Source organism: Aptenodytes patagonicus, chromosome 3, assembly GCF_965638725.1.
Source record: "Aptenodytes patagonicus chromosome 3, bAptPat1.pri.cur, whole genome shotgun sequence".
Lineage (NCBI taxonomy): Eukaryota > Metazoa > Chordata > Aves > Sphenisciformes > Spheniscidae > Aptenodytes > Aptenodytes patagonicus.
Window position 1 is genome coordinate 32,065,511 of NC_134951.1, and position 16,772 is coordinate 32,082,282.

The 16,772-nt window shown below is 42.9% G+C and overlaps 1 protein-coding gene across 1 annotated transcript in view; it reads right to left on the reverse strand.

Moving 5' to 3' along the window:
• The window catches only part of EYS (eyes shut homolog), a 1,011,092-nt gene that overhangs the window by 656,979 nt on the left and 337,341 nt on the right, over window positions 1-16,772 (reverse strand). The window contains exons 19-20 of the mRNA XM_076332996.1: window positions 3,327-3,524; window positions 1,005-1,126 (exon numbers count right to left, since the gene is read on the reverse strand). Coding sequence (XP_076189111.1) covers window positions 1,005-1,126; window positions 3,327-3,524 — 320 coding nt within the window. The remainder of the gene's footprint in view (window positions 1-1,004; window positions 1,127-3,326; window positions 3,525-16,772) is intronic.

A 16,772-nucleotide genomic window follows, 5' to 3' on the forward strand; every position in this document is an offset into this window, starting at 1 on the left:
TGCTTCAGCACTAATGCAGCCTAGCTGTACAGTCAGTGGTACCTACAGGGCTGTTCAGTTCACCCAGAGTGGATATCTACAAGATGGGCATCTTAATCACTCTCTGGGTTGTGCTGACTGCATCAGCAAGGATTCTAGCACCTTTGGTGGGTGCTTAGATGCTTAGCTCATACCATATACAGACACCTACATTTAGGCATCTTAATCTGAATTCTACACCTTGCTATAACATTTTATTAGTTTAATATTCTCACAAACATGCTGGGAGAAACTAGAAGAAGGAAAAAAACCCCTAACCTTTCTTCCATTTTTTTTAACCACACCCAATTTCTCTGACAGTCTGAATATTTCTTAAGGACAATATTCATACTGTATAGTCTTAGTGTCCCTAATTGAGTACATTGAGAACAAATTGGTTCCTGACAGATTCCTGGAGGGAGTGACACAGAACATGGGCCACTTCTGGTGCCAAAGTTTACACAATGTGAATGTCTTTCTTCTCCTTTCCTCCCATGAAGGAATCAGTTGATAGAATGCTTTTATTTCTGAGAAGAAAGAAGTTATTCTTAACACTTTTCATGTTTCAGGAACTAATATAGCTGAAGAAGTTTGAAAATAAATGCTGAAGTACTTAAAGTAAAGCCATTTTGGGGGGGTAAGATACCTTTTAAGCCCCTTTGAAGCCAATGTCATTGGTGTAAATGAGTATTCCTGTCACTTATAACGAGGACATAAACATACCGAGTTGAAAATATTCCGCTCCTTTTGAATTCCCCAAATAACCATGTTGACTCAATAACTGCTTTTAAATTATAAAACCATTCCTCTTTCCCACTGCCTACATCATTACAAATAGACAAAAAACCAGTGACTTGAAAGCACAATTATAAAACTCTTGAGAGGTCTATGGATCAAGTGGAGGTTTAGAACTTGCAATAGTATTGCTTTAGATTTCAGGAAGAAAACTTAGCAATCATTTTAATTAAAAAATATTCTCTACTAACCAGATGTAGATCAACACATGTAGAATTGTGTTCACAAGCATTGATTATGCAGTCATCGATGTCCTGGTCACATTTCAGTCCTGCATATCCTGGGTTGCACAAACAATAGAAGCCATCGACAACTGTAACAGAGATAGTATTTTAGTACTAGGATTGTTTTAGAATAACAACTGAATGTAGTAAAATTAAGTAAGTTACAGTTATGACTACTATCTGGAAAAGATTTGGACTGACTTTACCTAAAAGGTGTGGACATGTTAAAAAATTGAAATGAGATAGGGCAGTTAAACATTGTTTGGTTTGTTGGGTTTTTTTTGGTAAAGAATACCTCATATTATACCACTATATTAAAGGAAAACTTGCTTGAGTTGAATTTGGCAGCTCAACCTATGATGTATTTTCATGCTTCATTTTAATCTTAACAAGCTAACGATAAGAATCCTCTCCCTTTTTCATCATTAATGATCCAAACAGAGAGGAATCTTTAGAGTGCTATGTCCATTTAAGGAGCTTGTGACAGCAATAATTGCACTTCTTGCAGGCCTGCATTCATTCTAACCTCAAAGATGTCCCTGGATTCTTCATTATCGCTGAGATTTACCATGGAATCTGTTCTGCCATTGTGTCTGTACACGTAGCTGCTATTGTATTCATTAAATGCTTTAAATCCTTCAGAGCAGGAGCATTATTCATCTGCTAAGGGCTTCCTAGCTTCCTCAGGATTCCAGCTTTCTGCAGCCAGTGCACACAGTGCAGAGGAACAAAGATGTCCACATGATACAACTCAAGTCCAGAGGCACCACAAAGACAAGCTATCCCCAAAAGATCTGGCACTTTGTGAGCAAGAAGAACTTTACTGCAGGTCACCTAAATTCCAATTCAAAAATATTTCTGAACCAATGTAGAGTACATAGATGTTAGGAAATAGACTTTACTAGATAAAATATGAAGCCACTCACCTTATTCCCATATATGGAAGGATAGAATTCTTAAAGCTTATTGAAACTGATTTTTTTTTTTTTTTTTTAAACTAGAAGAGTTTTAGGCCATGATATATTTAGTAATCTGGGGTCATTTCTTTAAGATCTCATCTGAAACCAGTAAGTTGATTAGATCTTCTGCAAATTTGTATAAAAATTTTGAATTTCAGGGAAATTCTCAAGTCATCGTTCTCATTTTAAAAGGCATGTGGGGAAACAGGAGGGAGATGTAGCAGAAGACAAACACAGTTGCTCAGTGCTTAAAGTGTGGGACCTATGAGGAAAAGTTGAGTCAGCCAGGCTTGCTTTGTATTAGTCCCTTCAGGGAAGGGTTAATGGTTTAGAGGGCTATATAACAATAACTTCAAGGACAGTTGTACAAATGACAGAACTGAACTCCTCTTAGTAGTGTTAGATGATATAATAAGGGGTAATGGCCAAAAGTTACAACTTAGGAGATTCAGATAGGATTGGGGGGCAAGAAAACACTACAAGAATAGTGCATCAGTGGAATAGGCTGTCCCGAAGAGTTTGTGAAATTTCTGTCCATCCTTAGAGGCTTTCAAAACTCAGCTAGAAAAAGCCCTGACTGACCTGTTCTAGCACTGTTGATAGTCCAGTTTCATGCAGGTTTGACTATGTGACCTCCAGATGTCATTCTTCTTTCCAGACAGCATTATAAGATTCTCTGAAAATTACCACTTTTACTTTTTTTTACCGAGCATAGAAAGTGTCTGATGGGTGGTAGTAGACCCATAAAACTTTCCAGTAAGTACTCCATACATAATGGGTGCTACTAAACTTAGCCTCTCCACTGCCACTCCAGACAGAATATAGTAGAGTAATTCATCATCAAGTTGCTTCTAAAACCTTTAAGTATATCTATCAGTGAAAGTGTAAGTTACATAGTTACGTGATAGAAGGCGCTTAATAGTAAACAGACACTCCATTTTGCATCAGTTTGATATTTAATGCAGCTTTTGGAGTCGTTAGAAATACAACATGCCTAACTGCTCCATGAGCTCCTTTTCAGCACCTGAATATTCTCTCATCGAATGCACAATGTAAGATGTGTTTGGCTAATTTAGGTATCAAAGGAGACAGCACAAATCTCATTAAAATTTCTCATTAGCTGCAATTCTGACCCCCTGAACGCACAAACCCCAGTGCCAAGAGTTGAGGCATTTTGGCAAAAATAATCCTCCTGGTATTGGCTGTGAAGCTTCAGACAAACTAAATTTCAGTAAATTATCCACTGTTCTCCCCAGAGCAGCTCAGTAGCTACAGACACTTCAACAGAAAGACTGCTCTATGTTAAAGTGAGTAACCAGACTGAACTCACTGTCATAGCAGTATCCGTGGAGGCAAGGGTTAGAACTGCACTCATTGACATTGATCTCACAACGTGGACCTGCAAAGCCCTTCACACACTGGCAGTGGAATCCAAGGGGAAAAACATCCAAATTCATTTCTTCTATGCACACAGCTCCATTCTCACAGGGATTGCTGGCCTCACAAGGCCTAAACTCACAGTTCAAACCTGAAAAGGAAAATGGCAAAGCTGTCAGCGTTTAACTAATGAACATATCCCTGCAGCTGCTGCCTATTATGAGCTGTATTTTCTTTATATCCCTGGTTAAAATTGACTCAGAGGGTCTCAGAGGTACATATATGTATATTACCATGCAGAAACATTTATTTGCTTTGTAGAATTACAAACAAAAAAAGACAATTTTATCTGTTTTGTTTATATGACATTGCATTTTAAAATCACAATAGCTATCTCAATATATTTTGTAGTATTTCTGTTTACCCTTGTCCTCTAAAACAGCTCAAAAAGTGTATTTAAAAATAATTAATGATTTTTTTAAGCTTCCTATTATTTCTTCCTGATATCCTGTTGTCACGGCTACTGTATGAGCTGTTTATACATTAACCCATAATCCTCAACATGAACGAAATGTAAGTAACCTTGTATAATTGTTCTGCTTGCAATTCATGACTACGCACAAATTATTTTACTGAAATTATGTATGTATCTAATAATGAATGACTGCCTCCATCGTTTATAAAAATTCCATACAATAGAAAATTGTACAGTCCCTTTCAACTTTCTTAACAAACACTCTAATGTATAACAGATTATGTATGTTTATCTGGGCTAATCAAGAAACTGTGTGATGGTGATCTTGGGTCACAGATGCTCTCATCTAAATCTTTAATTTGCAATAAATAGATTAAAAAAGATTAAAAGGCCCTTTAAAGTGAGTCTTAGTTTAAAGTAAGTCTTAGTTTGTTAGAACATAGGCAAGACTGATTCATGTATTCCAATAGCAAAACACGAAATGATGAGGACAGAGAGAACAGAGATCAAATGAGTTTGGGTTTGTAAAGCTGCCTCCCTTTTCCCTCAGTGTTGCTGAAGGCAAGTCTGCGCTCTCAGGCTTCCTTTCAGACAGAGCTTGGTGGTTTTCAGGGCTGCAACAAACTGTGCACAAGCCCCTCTGAGCCCCTTTGAAGCCCATCTGCCTTTCTGTGACTGCTTTGTGACATAAACACACAAAACCAGGCTGTGTTTATGCTATGCTTTCTGGTAGAGCTGCCCAGGGTTTGCCGTACTCCAGGCCCTCTGCCCACTTCCCCAGTGACCTTGCCCCAGCTCTGGTTGCCCAGCCATTCCTTCCTGGAGCAGCTTCTCCCTACCCCAACAACCTCCCCTCTTCCTTAGACAGGCTGTAGCTTTAATCCAGTGATGGGCAATGTGACACTACAACATAAAGCACCTGGGTAGTCATGTGGAAAATCAAATCCATACAGTTATGTTGTGGTGGGTTGACCTTGGCTGGCTGCCAGATGCCCACCCAGCCACTCTCTCACTCCCCCTCAACAGGGCGGGTGGAGAAAATAAGATAGAAAACCTTGTGGGTCAAGATAAAGATAGGGACATCACTTACCAATTACTGTCACAGGCAAAACAGGCTCGACTTGAGGAAAACTGATTGAATTAATTGCCAATTAAAAATAGAATAAGATGGTGAGAAACAAACACAAAACTAAGAACACCTTCCTCCATCCCCCTTTTCTTCCCCAGCTCAACTTCACTCTCTCACTCCAGACTCGTCTACCTTCTCCCCACCCCTGAGCAGCACAGGGGGATGGGGAATGGGGGTTGTGGTCAGTCCATAACAGTTCCCCTCTGCCCCTCCTTCCTCCTCACACTTTTCCCCTGCTCCAGTGTGGACCCCCTGTGGGCTACACTTCCTGCCAGGAGCCTGCTCCACATTAGCCTTCTCTAGAGGCTGCAGGGGAATTTCTGCTCTGGTGCCTGGAGCACCTCCTTCCCCTCCTCTTTTTCTCACCTTGGTGCTCGCAGTGCTGTTTCTCACACTTTTTTCCTCACTTCTCACTGCCTGTGTCATGTTTTTGCCCTTTCTTACACACGCTTCCCCTGAGGCGCCACCACCTTGGCTGCTGGGCTCAGCCGTGCCCTGCAGTAGGTCGGTTGGAGCCGGCTGGAACCGGCTGTGTCTGGCATGGGGCAGCCCCGGCCTCTCCTCACAGAGGCTGCCCTGCAGCACCCCCTGCCAGCGCCTGGGCACCTGTACCCGCTACACGAGGTAAGCAATGTTCATGAGATGGATAATAGTACTGAGAATTTTCAATTTATTTTCAGGCTGAAAATTTCAGACAAGAATTCCTGACAAAGAATCAACCAGTGTTACAGGTCACCTATAGTATATGGCAGCTTTAAGTTTGTAGACCAGTTGCTAACTAACAGAACTGGCAATTCATACAGGTTTTTTGGATATAATTTTGGGGAAACCGAATCAGTTAAGTGATTAGCTTATTCTGGAGGAATATATTGAATATTTTATTATGGTTTCAGAAGAACAAGACTTTAACTACAGCATAGTGGTTGAGATCAAGCTACAGTGCCACTTAGTGCCTTTCTGTGACGTTTTGAAAGCTTAAAATTCCTTAAATTTGTAGGATATGGTGAAAGGATGAAAAACACTCATTGGATAACTTAAATATTAAGGTGTCCATGAGACTGAATGTTATTTAACTTTAATTTGGGAAATGTACTTTTATATTTACGAAGATACGTTGTCAAGTAAAATGATTTGGGCTCTGCTATAAAAGAGGATGGTCAGACGCACAGTTATTATACACTTAGTGTTGGCTGCAGTCAGATGAACCTGTGTATTTCCTCCTTTGCTTGTACTGTCATAGACAAAATTTTGTTGGCTTATTCCACATTAGCTGCCTTCCTTTGTTTTATTGTTAATCACATAGTAACTGTTAATCACATAGTAGCACGCTGGGTATGAACAGGCTTTCTTCATAATAATGAAACACGCACTATCCAAGATGTCAGCAGGATTTTAGGTGAGCTGTTTCCTTACTGTAAGACAGAGTCATCTAAGGGCTGAATTCTTAAGGCTTCTAATAGCAAAAGCAACAAGTAGGAACAGAATTGAGGTAAAAAAAACCCAACAACCCTTTGACCCCAGTAGTCATGCTGAGAAAGGAGAAAAAGAATGGCACAGGTTGTTCCCTGTCTTTATGTCACCAGTGGTGTCTCTGGTGCAGGATGATCCTGCCATAGGCAGCTGACACTCTCAGATCTAGAACTCATGAAATTGCATAGCAAAAGCAGCCATATGGCACATTGAGATTTTGCCCTGAAGTTTTCATCTTTATATCACAACAGCTTGACATGGGTGACAACCCTGTTTATTCCTAAAGTGGAGTTCACACCCACACGAATAAGCTTAACACATGGCTCACGATCATAAGTGGAACTGTCAGATGATCCAGTAATGCAGTACTTGTTTTTATTCTGTGTTGATGGAAGAACCTTTAAACAGATTTGCCCATCCTCTTACATGCCAAGTGTTTGTGGGGTAGATATTTCTGGTAGATAAAGCAAAAGTCATGCCACAGTGCATCAGTTTTCCCCTACTGTAGCATTATTGTCCAACACTAGATACTGCCACTTTTTGGATGAGAGCATAACAGAGTTTTGGTGAACAACTGGAAAATAAAGAGGCAATAAGAAGCAGTGAGGACATATGTCCTGAAGGCCATGGGTTTATATGATTTACAAATATTTGTCCAGTATAAATAGGACTGTGCACAGTTCTGTCATATGAATGCTAATGAACTTTAAGTTTTTAATATCATGTGGCAAAGTTTCATGAGTTAGCTATATATTTCAGAAAAGTATTACCTCTTTTTTTTTTTTAAACTCTCAATATACTCCCAGACCCCTGGCTTCTATGTACAATTTTTATTTCAGACATTTTGCTCTGCTGATTCAATAGCATATCGTGTTTCTTCTGTCTTTTCTTTCTACACTGTGTGTAGAAAATTGTATCATTGACCAAAGAGTAACTGAACAACTTTTGTCTGGTCACAGTCCCTCCAAAAAACAGTGATCTTCAAAGAACTATGTATAAAAATGTATTTTTCTTATTCAGAAATTCATAATTTATTTTAAGCTTCAGCTGAAGATGATTCTTACTATCTCAAACACAATTTCTGAGAAGATTTTTGGAAATATTTGAAATGTAAAAGGTTCAATGTGAACAGATTTAGAAAGGAAGGTATCGGGATAACCTGCACTTTCAGGTTCTTTTGTTGCTTTCATAAATTTTAGCACCTATTGACATTTATCACTTCAAGTCCAGTAAGTGATGATAAGGTTTTGGTGGGTTTTTTATGAACGCTTGGATAGGTGTCTTTCACTGTGTGCTCTGAGAAAAGGAGCCTGAATGTGTCTTCTCTATTAGCTCATATTAAATAAGTGTCAGGCTGCTGTTAGGTCCCCCTGAAACTCTCTTCTCCAGGATGAACAAGCCCAGCTCCCCCACTGGTGGAAAAACAGCATGAAAGAGGCATTGAGTATCTCAGACTTTTCCATATCCTTTGTCAATACAGCAATGTGATCTCATTTTTCTCCATCTTTCTTTTTTACTGGTAGACCTATAGAAATCTTTCTTCTTGTCCTTTAGTTGCCTTAATAGTTTTAGCTCCAGTTGCCCTTTAGCTTTCCTAATTCTGTTCCTGTGTGACTGGGTGCCTTCTGGATAGGTAGTTCACCATTGCATCTACCTTCTGGGCACTTCCTTTTCTCTTTAAGCTCAGTCAGTTCTCCATTTGTCCATTTTTCTGCCACATCTGCTTGAGTTCCTGCACATTAGAAAGAACTGTGCTTCGAGGACACTGTCCTTCAAGATAAATCAGTGGGCCCAAGATAAATCAGTTTTCCTTTCAGTGCAGTCTCTAATGGGAGCTTGTGAAGCAGATCCCTGAGCAAACCGAAGCCAGCTCACTGAAGTCCAGAATCATTATTCTGCTACTTGAATTTCTCGTTTCTCTTAGGACTATAAACTCCATCTTCTCACTGCCATTGTTGCAAAAGCTGTTTTTGACCTGTACATCCCAAACCACCTCATACTTATTCACGAATAGAGAATCCAGATAAGTACCTCCCCTAGTTGTCTCACCCCACAATTGTTTCAAAAAACTGTACTCAACATGGTCCAAAAATCTCCTGGACTACTTGTGTCTTTCCGTGTTGTCTTTCCAGCAAAAGTCAGGGTGGTAATATCCCAATATGAACTGGGGCCTATGTTCATGAATCTTTTTCCAGTTTCCTAAAGATGACTTCACAAACTTTTCTGGACCAAGCTGTCTGTAGTAGACACCCACCACAATATTTCTTTAAATGGTTCCCTTTTCAGCCTGCCCCATTGACTTGAGCAGTGCATCACCATCACCCATTCCATAGCAAAGCTCCATGCATTCAAGACACTGCTTTGCAGGAAGTTCAGCCCAGCCTCCTCATCTTCCCTGCCTGTATTCCCAGAGAGCTTGTATCCATCCATTGCAGCATACCAGTAATGCGAGCTATCTCACTGTGTGTGTTGTTCTTCCGATAGGAGGCTGTAGTTCTGAGAAAGCACATAGACTTCTTACTCCTTCTGTCTTTCCTGTGCTGTGTATGCTGTGTGCAGGCACTTGAGATGGGCCCCCAGTTGCGCTCCAAGGAAGTGTGACAGCTTCTCTGATCATGCTTTCCCACAGGCAATTCTTTCCAGCTCCATGTACCTCCACTTCCCTTTAGGTTTTTCTCCACATTCCCTTATTAATGTAGTTTAAAACTCTTCACAGTTAGCAATCCTGTTGGCAAAGATGCTCTCCCCTCTTTTTTTACATTGGTTCCATCTTTCCCCATCCGACCTCATTGCTCAGTGGGCCCCATGGTAATAAAAGATGAAGTTTTGCCTGTACCACTAATCAGATATTAACCCCTAGGATGTTTCTATTCCTACCAGCAGTGCTGTGGAAAACTCTGGCTTGGGCCCCCACAGTGTTCACCCTTGCCGCTAGAGTCCACTAGTCACTTTTGATGTGCTCAGGGTGTCTGTTGGCAGTATCATTGGTGCCTGCATGGACAAGCAGCAAAAGGTAGTAATCTGGGTATCAGACAAGCTTTGGCAATCTCTTTCCTGCATCCTGTATCCAGACCTCTGACATGCAAATAAACCTCTTTAGGGATTAGATCTGGTCAACAGGTAGGTGCCACTCTCCCTCAGAGAAAGGAGTCTTTATCTGTTGTCAACCACTGCTTCATTTTAGTGGTACTGGTGAGGGTGTATGCATCAGACTCAGACAGCTTACGTGCCTCTCCGGATGAAACTGACTCTTCCTCACAAATACTTATTCCATAAGTGAACCTCTGTAGGTGAAGAGAAAGTCTCCTTCAAGTTGTCGAAAGTAATCATCTTCCAGCCTCCACTGTTGTAGAGTTTCTGCCCCCCCATGCCTGAGTGTATCCTCTACCTATCCTTCCCCACTCCTCCGATCCTGCTCCTGTGGGTATTGCTTTTGTCCCTTCAGGGTCTCCAATAAAAACCTCTTCATCTTCCATTTTGTCATCACTGATGCTGTGTAGCCTGTTCTTCCTCCCCAGTTCCTTCCCCTGGCAGCATGGCAACGCAACCAGGATGCGTGTCTGGCTGGTAAGGAGCTCATGCACCTTCCTCCCATGCTGTTCTGCAAGCAGGAGCATGGGTTTATACCTCTTCTTCAGATTCTTGCTCAAGGTAGCTTCCCAGAAGGGTATGAATTCCAGTGAAGTTTGTACTAATTTGAAATGACACCAAAATTGTTCCCTGACAAAAAAGACTTTTTCCCCCTCTTTAAGGAATTAGGGGAAACATAAATTACTGCTTTTGTTCTAGCTATAGTAAAGCAAAACAGCACAAAGCAAAAAATATTTACATTAAACTGACATTTATAAAGAATGGTAAATTAAGATGTGGTCATAAAGTTGATGACCTGGGTTAACAATCCTATTTACCAAATGAGGCCAAAACACGTGTTAAAACATTAATTGCTAGCAGTATTCTAAAAGTTTTTTCAGTGCCTTCTTTCAAGCAGCCTTCACCATTCTTTAATTAGAAATTCAACCTCTTTTTCCTCCCACCCAGCTTTCCTGCATATCACTGCATGGAGAATCTTTTTCTGCTACTGGCAGAAATGGCAAAGATTCCATTCATATTCAGACTGGAAGACTGGGAAAACAAAAAGACAAGAAAAATAATAAGACTGTCTCCCATCCATTCAGTCCCTTTCTCTGAATCAATTAATTTTTAACCGTCACTGTTGAGAATTAATAATTTAAAAGACCATTCCCTCACTCAGAGGATCACAACTGCTTCTATTATTTTAATACAATTCTGAAAATAATTCATTATTATATAATTGATTATTAATGCTAATCAATATAAGTAGCAAGAAAACAAGAAAAGAAAGTTGGCTGATTTAAAGTAGAATTTTTTTGAAAAACGCATATCCACACAAAGATTAAGATTGGATAGTAATAGGCAATGGTGGTTACGTGTTAGTACAATGAGTGCACTGCTGCTGTTACTCTCGTATCAGCATTTTTTTACAAAGCTGTAAACGTATGATTAAAGCTATTTGGGTAAATCAAGCAGCAAATAGCTTATAGGTGAAAAATTTCTTTATTGAAGTAGATTAATCAGAATACCGAATTCATGTCTTCTGCATTTTCTGGTCTCTGGTTGCAGGGAGTGCCTGAGCCTGCCAGCTGTACCAGAGAGCAGCAGAGACACCACCTGTGTGCGGTGTGACGAGGTGGATGATCTGCTCAGCCTGCTGGCAGAGCTGAAGGAGGAAGTGGAAGTGGAAAGGTTAAGGAGTATCCGGGAGTGTGAGAGGGAGATAGATTGGTGGAGCCACACCCTACCGTCCCTGAGGCAAAGGCAGCAGATGGAGGCTCCACGAGAAGCAGGGGATCCCCTGCCTTCTTGCCACCAGGTAGAAAGAGGGGACCTAAGTGACGGGGGGGAATGGAAACAGGTCCCTGCTCCGGGTGCCAGGCGAACCCCCGCTCGGCCTCCCTCACCTTCCCGGTTGCCCTTACAGAACAGATATGGGGCCCTGGAACCTGAGGGCCAGGCAAACGAGGATGTAGATGAAGGTCCATCCAGGAGGTTGCCTAGGGTGAGGCAGTCAGCCCCACGCATTATGACTGCCTCTGCTAAGAAAAAAAGGAGGGTAATTGTCATAGGCGATTCCTTTCTGAGGGGAACAGAGGGCCCGATATGCCGACCGGACCCGTCCCACAGGGAAGTCTGCTGCCTCCCTGGGGCCCGGGTCAGAGACATCACTAGGAAGCTCCCTGGTCTGGTACGGTCTTCCGATTACTACCCACTGTTGGTTATACAGGCTGGCAGTGATGAGGTTGCAGAGAGAAGTCCTGCAGTGATCAAAAGGGACTTCAGGGCACTGGGGCGACTGGTTGAAGGGTCAGGAGCACAGGTAGTGTTTTCCTCAGTCCCTGCAGTGGCAGGGAAGAATACTGAAAGGAACAGGAAAACACACCGGATCAACACGTGGCTCAGGGGCTGGTGCCATCGGCGGAATTTTGGCTTTTTTGATCACGGGGAGGTTTACACGGCACCGGGCCTGCTGGCAACAGATGGAGTCCAGCTGACTCACAGGGGGAAAGGGATTCTCACTCGTGAATTGGCAGGGCTCATTGAGATGGCTTTAAACTAGGTTTGAAGGGGGAAGGGGATAAAACCAGGCTCACTAGAGATGAGCCTAGGGGTGGCGTGCCGATGCCAGGGGTGAAATCGATAGCCCAGCTCAAGTGCATCTGCACCAATGCACGCAGCATGGGCGGCAAACTGGAGGAGCTGGAAGTCATTGTGCAGCGGGAGAGATATGACTTAGTCGCCCTCACAGAAACATGGTGGGGTGACTCTCATGACTGGAGTGCTGCAATGGATGGCTATAAACTCTTCAGAAGGGACAGGCGAGGAAGGAGAGGCGGTGGGGTGGCCCTGTATGTTAGGGAGTGTTTTGATTTTATAGAGCTCAACGATTGTGGTGATGATAAGGACGAGTGTTTATGGGTAAGGATGAGGGGGAAGGCCAACGAGGCAGGTATCCTGCTGGGAGTCTGTTATAGACCACCCAACCAGGATGAAGGGGTGGATGAAGCGTTCTACAAGCGGCTGGCAGAAGTCTCTCAATCGCTAGCCCTTGTTCTTGTGGGGGACTTCAACTTTCCGGACATCTGCTGGAGATACAATACGGCAGAGAGGAAGCAGTCTAGGAGGTTCCTGGAGTGTGTGGAAGACAACTTCCTGACACAGCTGGTAAGTGAGCCTACCAGGGGAGGTGCCTCACTCGAGCTGCTGTTTACAAACAGAGAAGGACTGGTGGGAGATGTGGTGGTCGGAGGCCGTCTTGGGCTTAGCGACCATGAAATGGTAGAATTCTCCATTCTTGGTGAAGTAAGGAGGGGGGCCAGCAAAACCGCAACCATGGACTTCTGGAGGGCGGACTTTGGCCTGTTCAGGACGCTGGTTGAGAGAGTCCCTTGGGAGACAGTCCTGAAGGGCAAAGGGGTCCAGGAAGGCTGGACGATCTTCCAGAAGGAAGTCTTAAAGGCGCAGGAGCAGGCTGTCCCTGTACGCCGTAAGAAGAACGGGTGGGGAAGACGACCGGCCTGGCTGAACGGGGAGCTCTTGCTGGGACTCAGGAAAAAAAGGAGAGTTTACCGCTTGTGGAAGAAGGGGCAGGCGACTCAAGAAGAGTACAGGGATCTCGTTAGGTCGTGCAGAGAAGAAATGAGAAAGGCAAAAGCCCAGCTAGAACGCAATCTGGCCGCTGTCGTTAAAGACAACAAAAAAAGTTTTTACAAATATATTAATGACAAGAAGAGAGCCAAGGAGAATCTCCATCCCTTATTGGATGCAAGGGGGAACATTGTCACCGAGGATGAGGAAAAGGCTGAGGTACTCAATGCCTTCTTTGCCTCAGTCTTTAACAGGCAGACCAGTTATCCTCAGGGTACTCGGCCCCCCGAGCTGGAAGACATGGACGGCGAGCAGGATGAACCCCCCATAATCCAAGAGGAAGCAGTCAACGACCTGCTACGCCACCTGGACGCTCACAAGTCTATGGGGCCGGATGGGATCCACCCGAGAGTGCTGAGGGAGCTGGTGGAGGAGCTTGCCAAGCCACTCCATCATTTATCAGCAGTCCTGGTTAACGGGGGAGGTCCCGGACGACTGGAGGCTTGCCAAGGTGACGCCCATCTACAAGAAGGGCCGGAAGGAGGATCCGGGGAACTACAGGCCTGTCAGCCTGACCTCGGTGCCGGGGAAGATTAAGGAGCGGTTCATCTTGAGGGCGCTCACAAGGCATGTGTGGGACAACCAGGGGATCAGGCCCAGCCAGCACGGATTCATGAGAGGCAGGTCCTGCTTGACCAACCTGATCTCCTTCTCTGACCAGGTGACCCGCCTAGTGGATGAGGGAAAGGCTGTGGGTGTGGTCTACCTGGACTTCAGCAAGGCCTTTGACACCGTCTCCCACAGCATTCTCCTAGAGAAGCTGGCGGCTCATGGCTTAGAGAGGTGTACTCTGTGCTGGGTCAAAAACTGGCTGGACGGCCGGGCCCAGAGAGTAGTGGTGAACGGAGTTCAATCCAGTTGGCGGCCGGTCACGAGCGGTGTTCCCCAGGGCTCAGTTTTGGGGCCAGTCTTGTTCAATATCTTTATCGATGCTCTGGATGAGGGGATTGAGTGCACCCTCGGTAAGTTTGCAGACGACACCAAGTTGGGCGGGAGTGTTGATGTGCTCGAGGGTAGGAAGGCTCTGCAGCGGACCTGGACAGGCTGGATTGATGGGCCGAGGCCAATTGTATGAGGTTCAACAAGGCCAAGTTCCGGGTCCTGCACTTTGGCCACAACAACCCCATGCAGCACTACAGGCTTGGGGAAGAGTGGCTGGAAAGCTGCCCAGCAGAGAAGGACCTGGGGGTGTTGGTTGACAGCTGGCTGAATATGAGCCGGCAGTGTGCCCAGGCGGCCAAGAAGGCCAATGGCCTCCTGACCTGTATCAGAACTAGTGTGGCCAGCAGGAGTAGGGATGTGATTGTGCCCCTGTACTCGGCCCTGGTGAGGCCGCACCTCGAATACTGTGTTCAGTTTTGGGCCCCTCACTACAAGAAGGACGTTGAGGTGCTGGAGCGTGTCCAGAGAAGGGCAACGAGGCTGGTGAAGGGTCTGGAGAACAAGTCTTCTGAGGAGCGGCTGAGGGAACTGGGGTTGTTGAGCCTGCAGAAAAGGAGGCTGAGGGGAGACCTCATCGCTCTCTACAACTACCTGCAAGGAGGTTGTAGCGAGGTGGGTGTTGGTCTCTTCTCCCAAGTAACTAGCGATAGGACGAGAGGAAATGGCCTCCAGTTGCGCCAGGGGAGGTTTAGATTGGACGTGAGGAAAAATTTCTTTACTGAAAGAGTGGTTAAACATTGGAAGAGGCTGCCCAGGGAAGTGGTTGAGTCCCCATCCCTGGAGGTATTTAAAAGACGTGTAGATGTGGCACTTAGGGACATGGTTTAGTGGGTGGTGGTTTTGGGTTGACGGTTGGACTCGATGATCTTAGAGGTCTTTTCCAACCTCAATGATTCTATGATTCTATGATTCTCTTTCTTGTAAAATTTTTGTGCAAATATATAAATATTAAATGTTTAACCGTAGCTGATTAATTTAAATACATCTATTTTTTACTAAATAAGGGGAAGTTCTCACTTGATCTGGTAAGTTTCTGAAATAGTAAGTCTGTGATTGTTGACAGAAAGGAATGCTGTGCCAGGGAAACAGTTCATAAACTGTCTTCTCCCACTGATGTATCAGGATTTTTAAATTGGCCATCACAGAGTAAAAAGGTGATACTCACTAAATATAGTTAGCTGACAAAAAAGAGAAAGTACACCCAACAGATCAAATGTGAAAGAATCAAACACAGAAGTTCATTAATGAATTAATAAGTTCAGCACATCTTTCCAACTATGTTTACTTCCATTAGACAAGTTTAAGCTTTTTGCTTGTTTAATTCTTGGCTATATTTTATTGATTACAAGAATAGATTGTCTTTACTAGACAATTAAAGGCCTCTCTATTAGAATAAACCTGAACAAACCCCAAAAGAATATGCACAAATGATTAAATTACACAGTCAGTTGAAGGACAATTTCCTTTTTAGTGGCGCAATATATTGGATTAAATATTATACTTCTCTCTCTATATATAGAAGCATATACTCATAGCATATACTATGCTTTTCTATTAGCATACAATATATATCAAATAATGAATAATTTATCTGGAAAATCCTCTTTTTGTTTGTTTAGGAATGAGAAGCATATTGCATATTCAGAAATGCCATTCTTCTAATATTAATCAGTTCTCTTTTTCTACTGTGTTTGCTTATAATACTTCTACAGTAGAATCTCTAAATATCATAAATGAATACGGTAAATAGATTTTTCTTCTGAAAAAGGCTGTTCTGTTAAGGCTATTGTTAAAAGTCGAACGCATAATTTATAAAAATGACAAAATAAATTAGCTGAGATAAGTTTTCATTTCTTTATGCAAAACTATTGACATTTGTTTGTTTTATTTGCTCAGCATAAATCTGTACAGGAAACATTTTGATGTGTAGTACAGAATTCTCTTATAATCAGAAATGGCATCTCTTCAATATTGTTATTTTTTTGGAAAATAATTTAATAAAAAAGCCATTTGCTACTAACATTTTAAGGAATTAAATCTGATAACAGCTTTCAAAGTCAGCGTTTTGCCATAAAAGTACGGACTGAATCAATGACATAACATATTTGATTGCAAACTGCTGGCATGATTATGACAATATAGTGAAAATGAACTATCTATGGATAGTACCAGAACAAGTGTGTCATTTGGATGGCAATTTCCTATATAATACCAAGTGGTCTGGTACTGGTGTTAAATATGCACTGATGAGTACAGAAAGCTTTCAAGACAGACCAAGTGCCGTCATTCCCAAGTGGTCTACGTGGGGGTTTGGACAAGAGAGGAAGAACCAACCAGGTAGCAGCAGCTACCCTTGGTCACCAGACTGGGGTCAGAGGAAGTAGTTGCGCTGTGAAGTTATGAAGTGAGCATCACAGCCCCAGCTCTACTAGCTGCTCTGACGGAAGCTGTGATACTGATCTGATCTTTGTGTCTGATCTTTAGACACTGACTAACTAAAAGAATTTTTAAAAAATTATTTTATTTTATTGGGATCCAGCTCCAGTAACCTTGTGACACTGGTGTCATTGTATTTCAGTAGCCTTGCTTAAAATCTATCCACCATTGCTATAAATTTGATGAAACGGCATGTATATCATATGAATGAAGTTAATAGCATT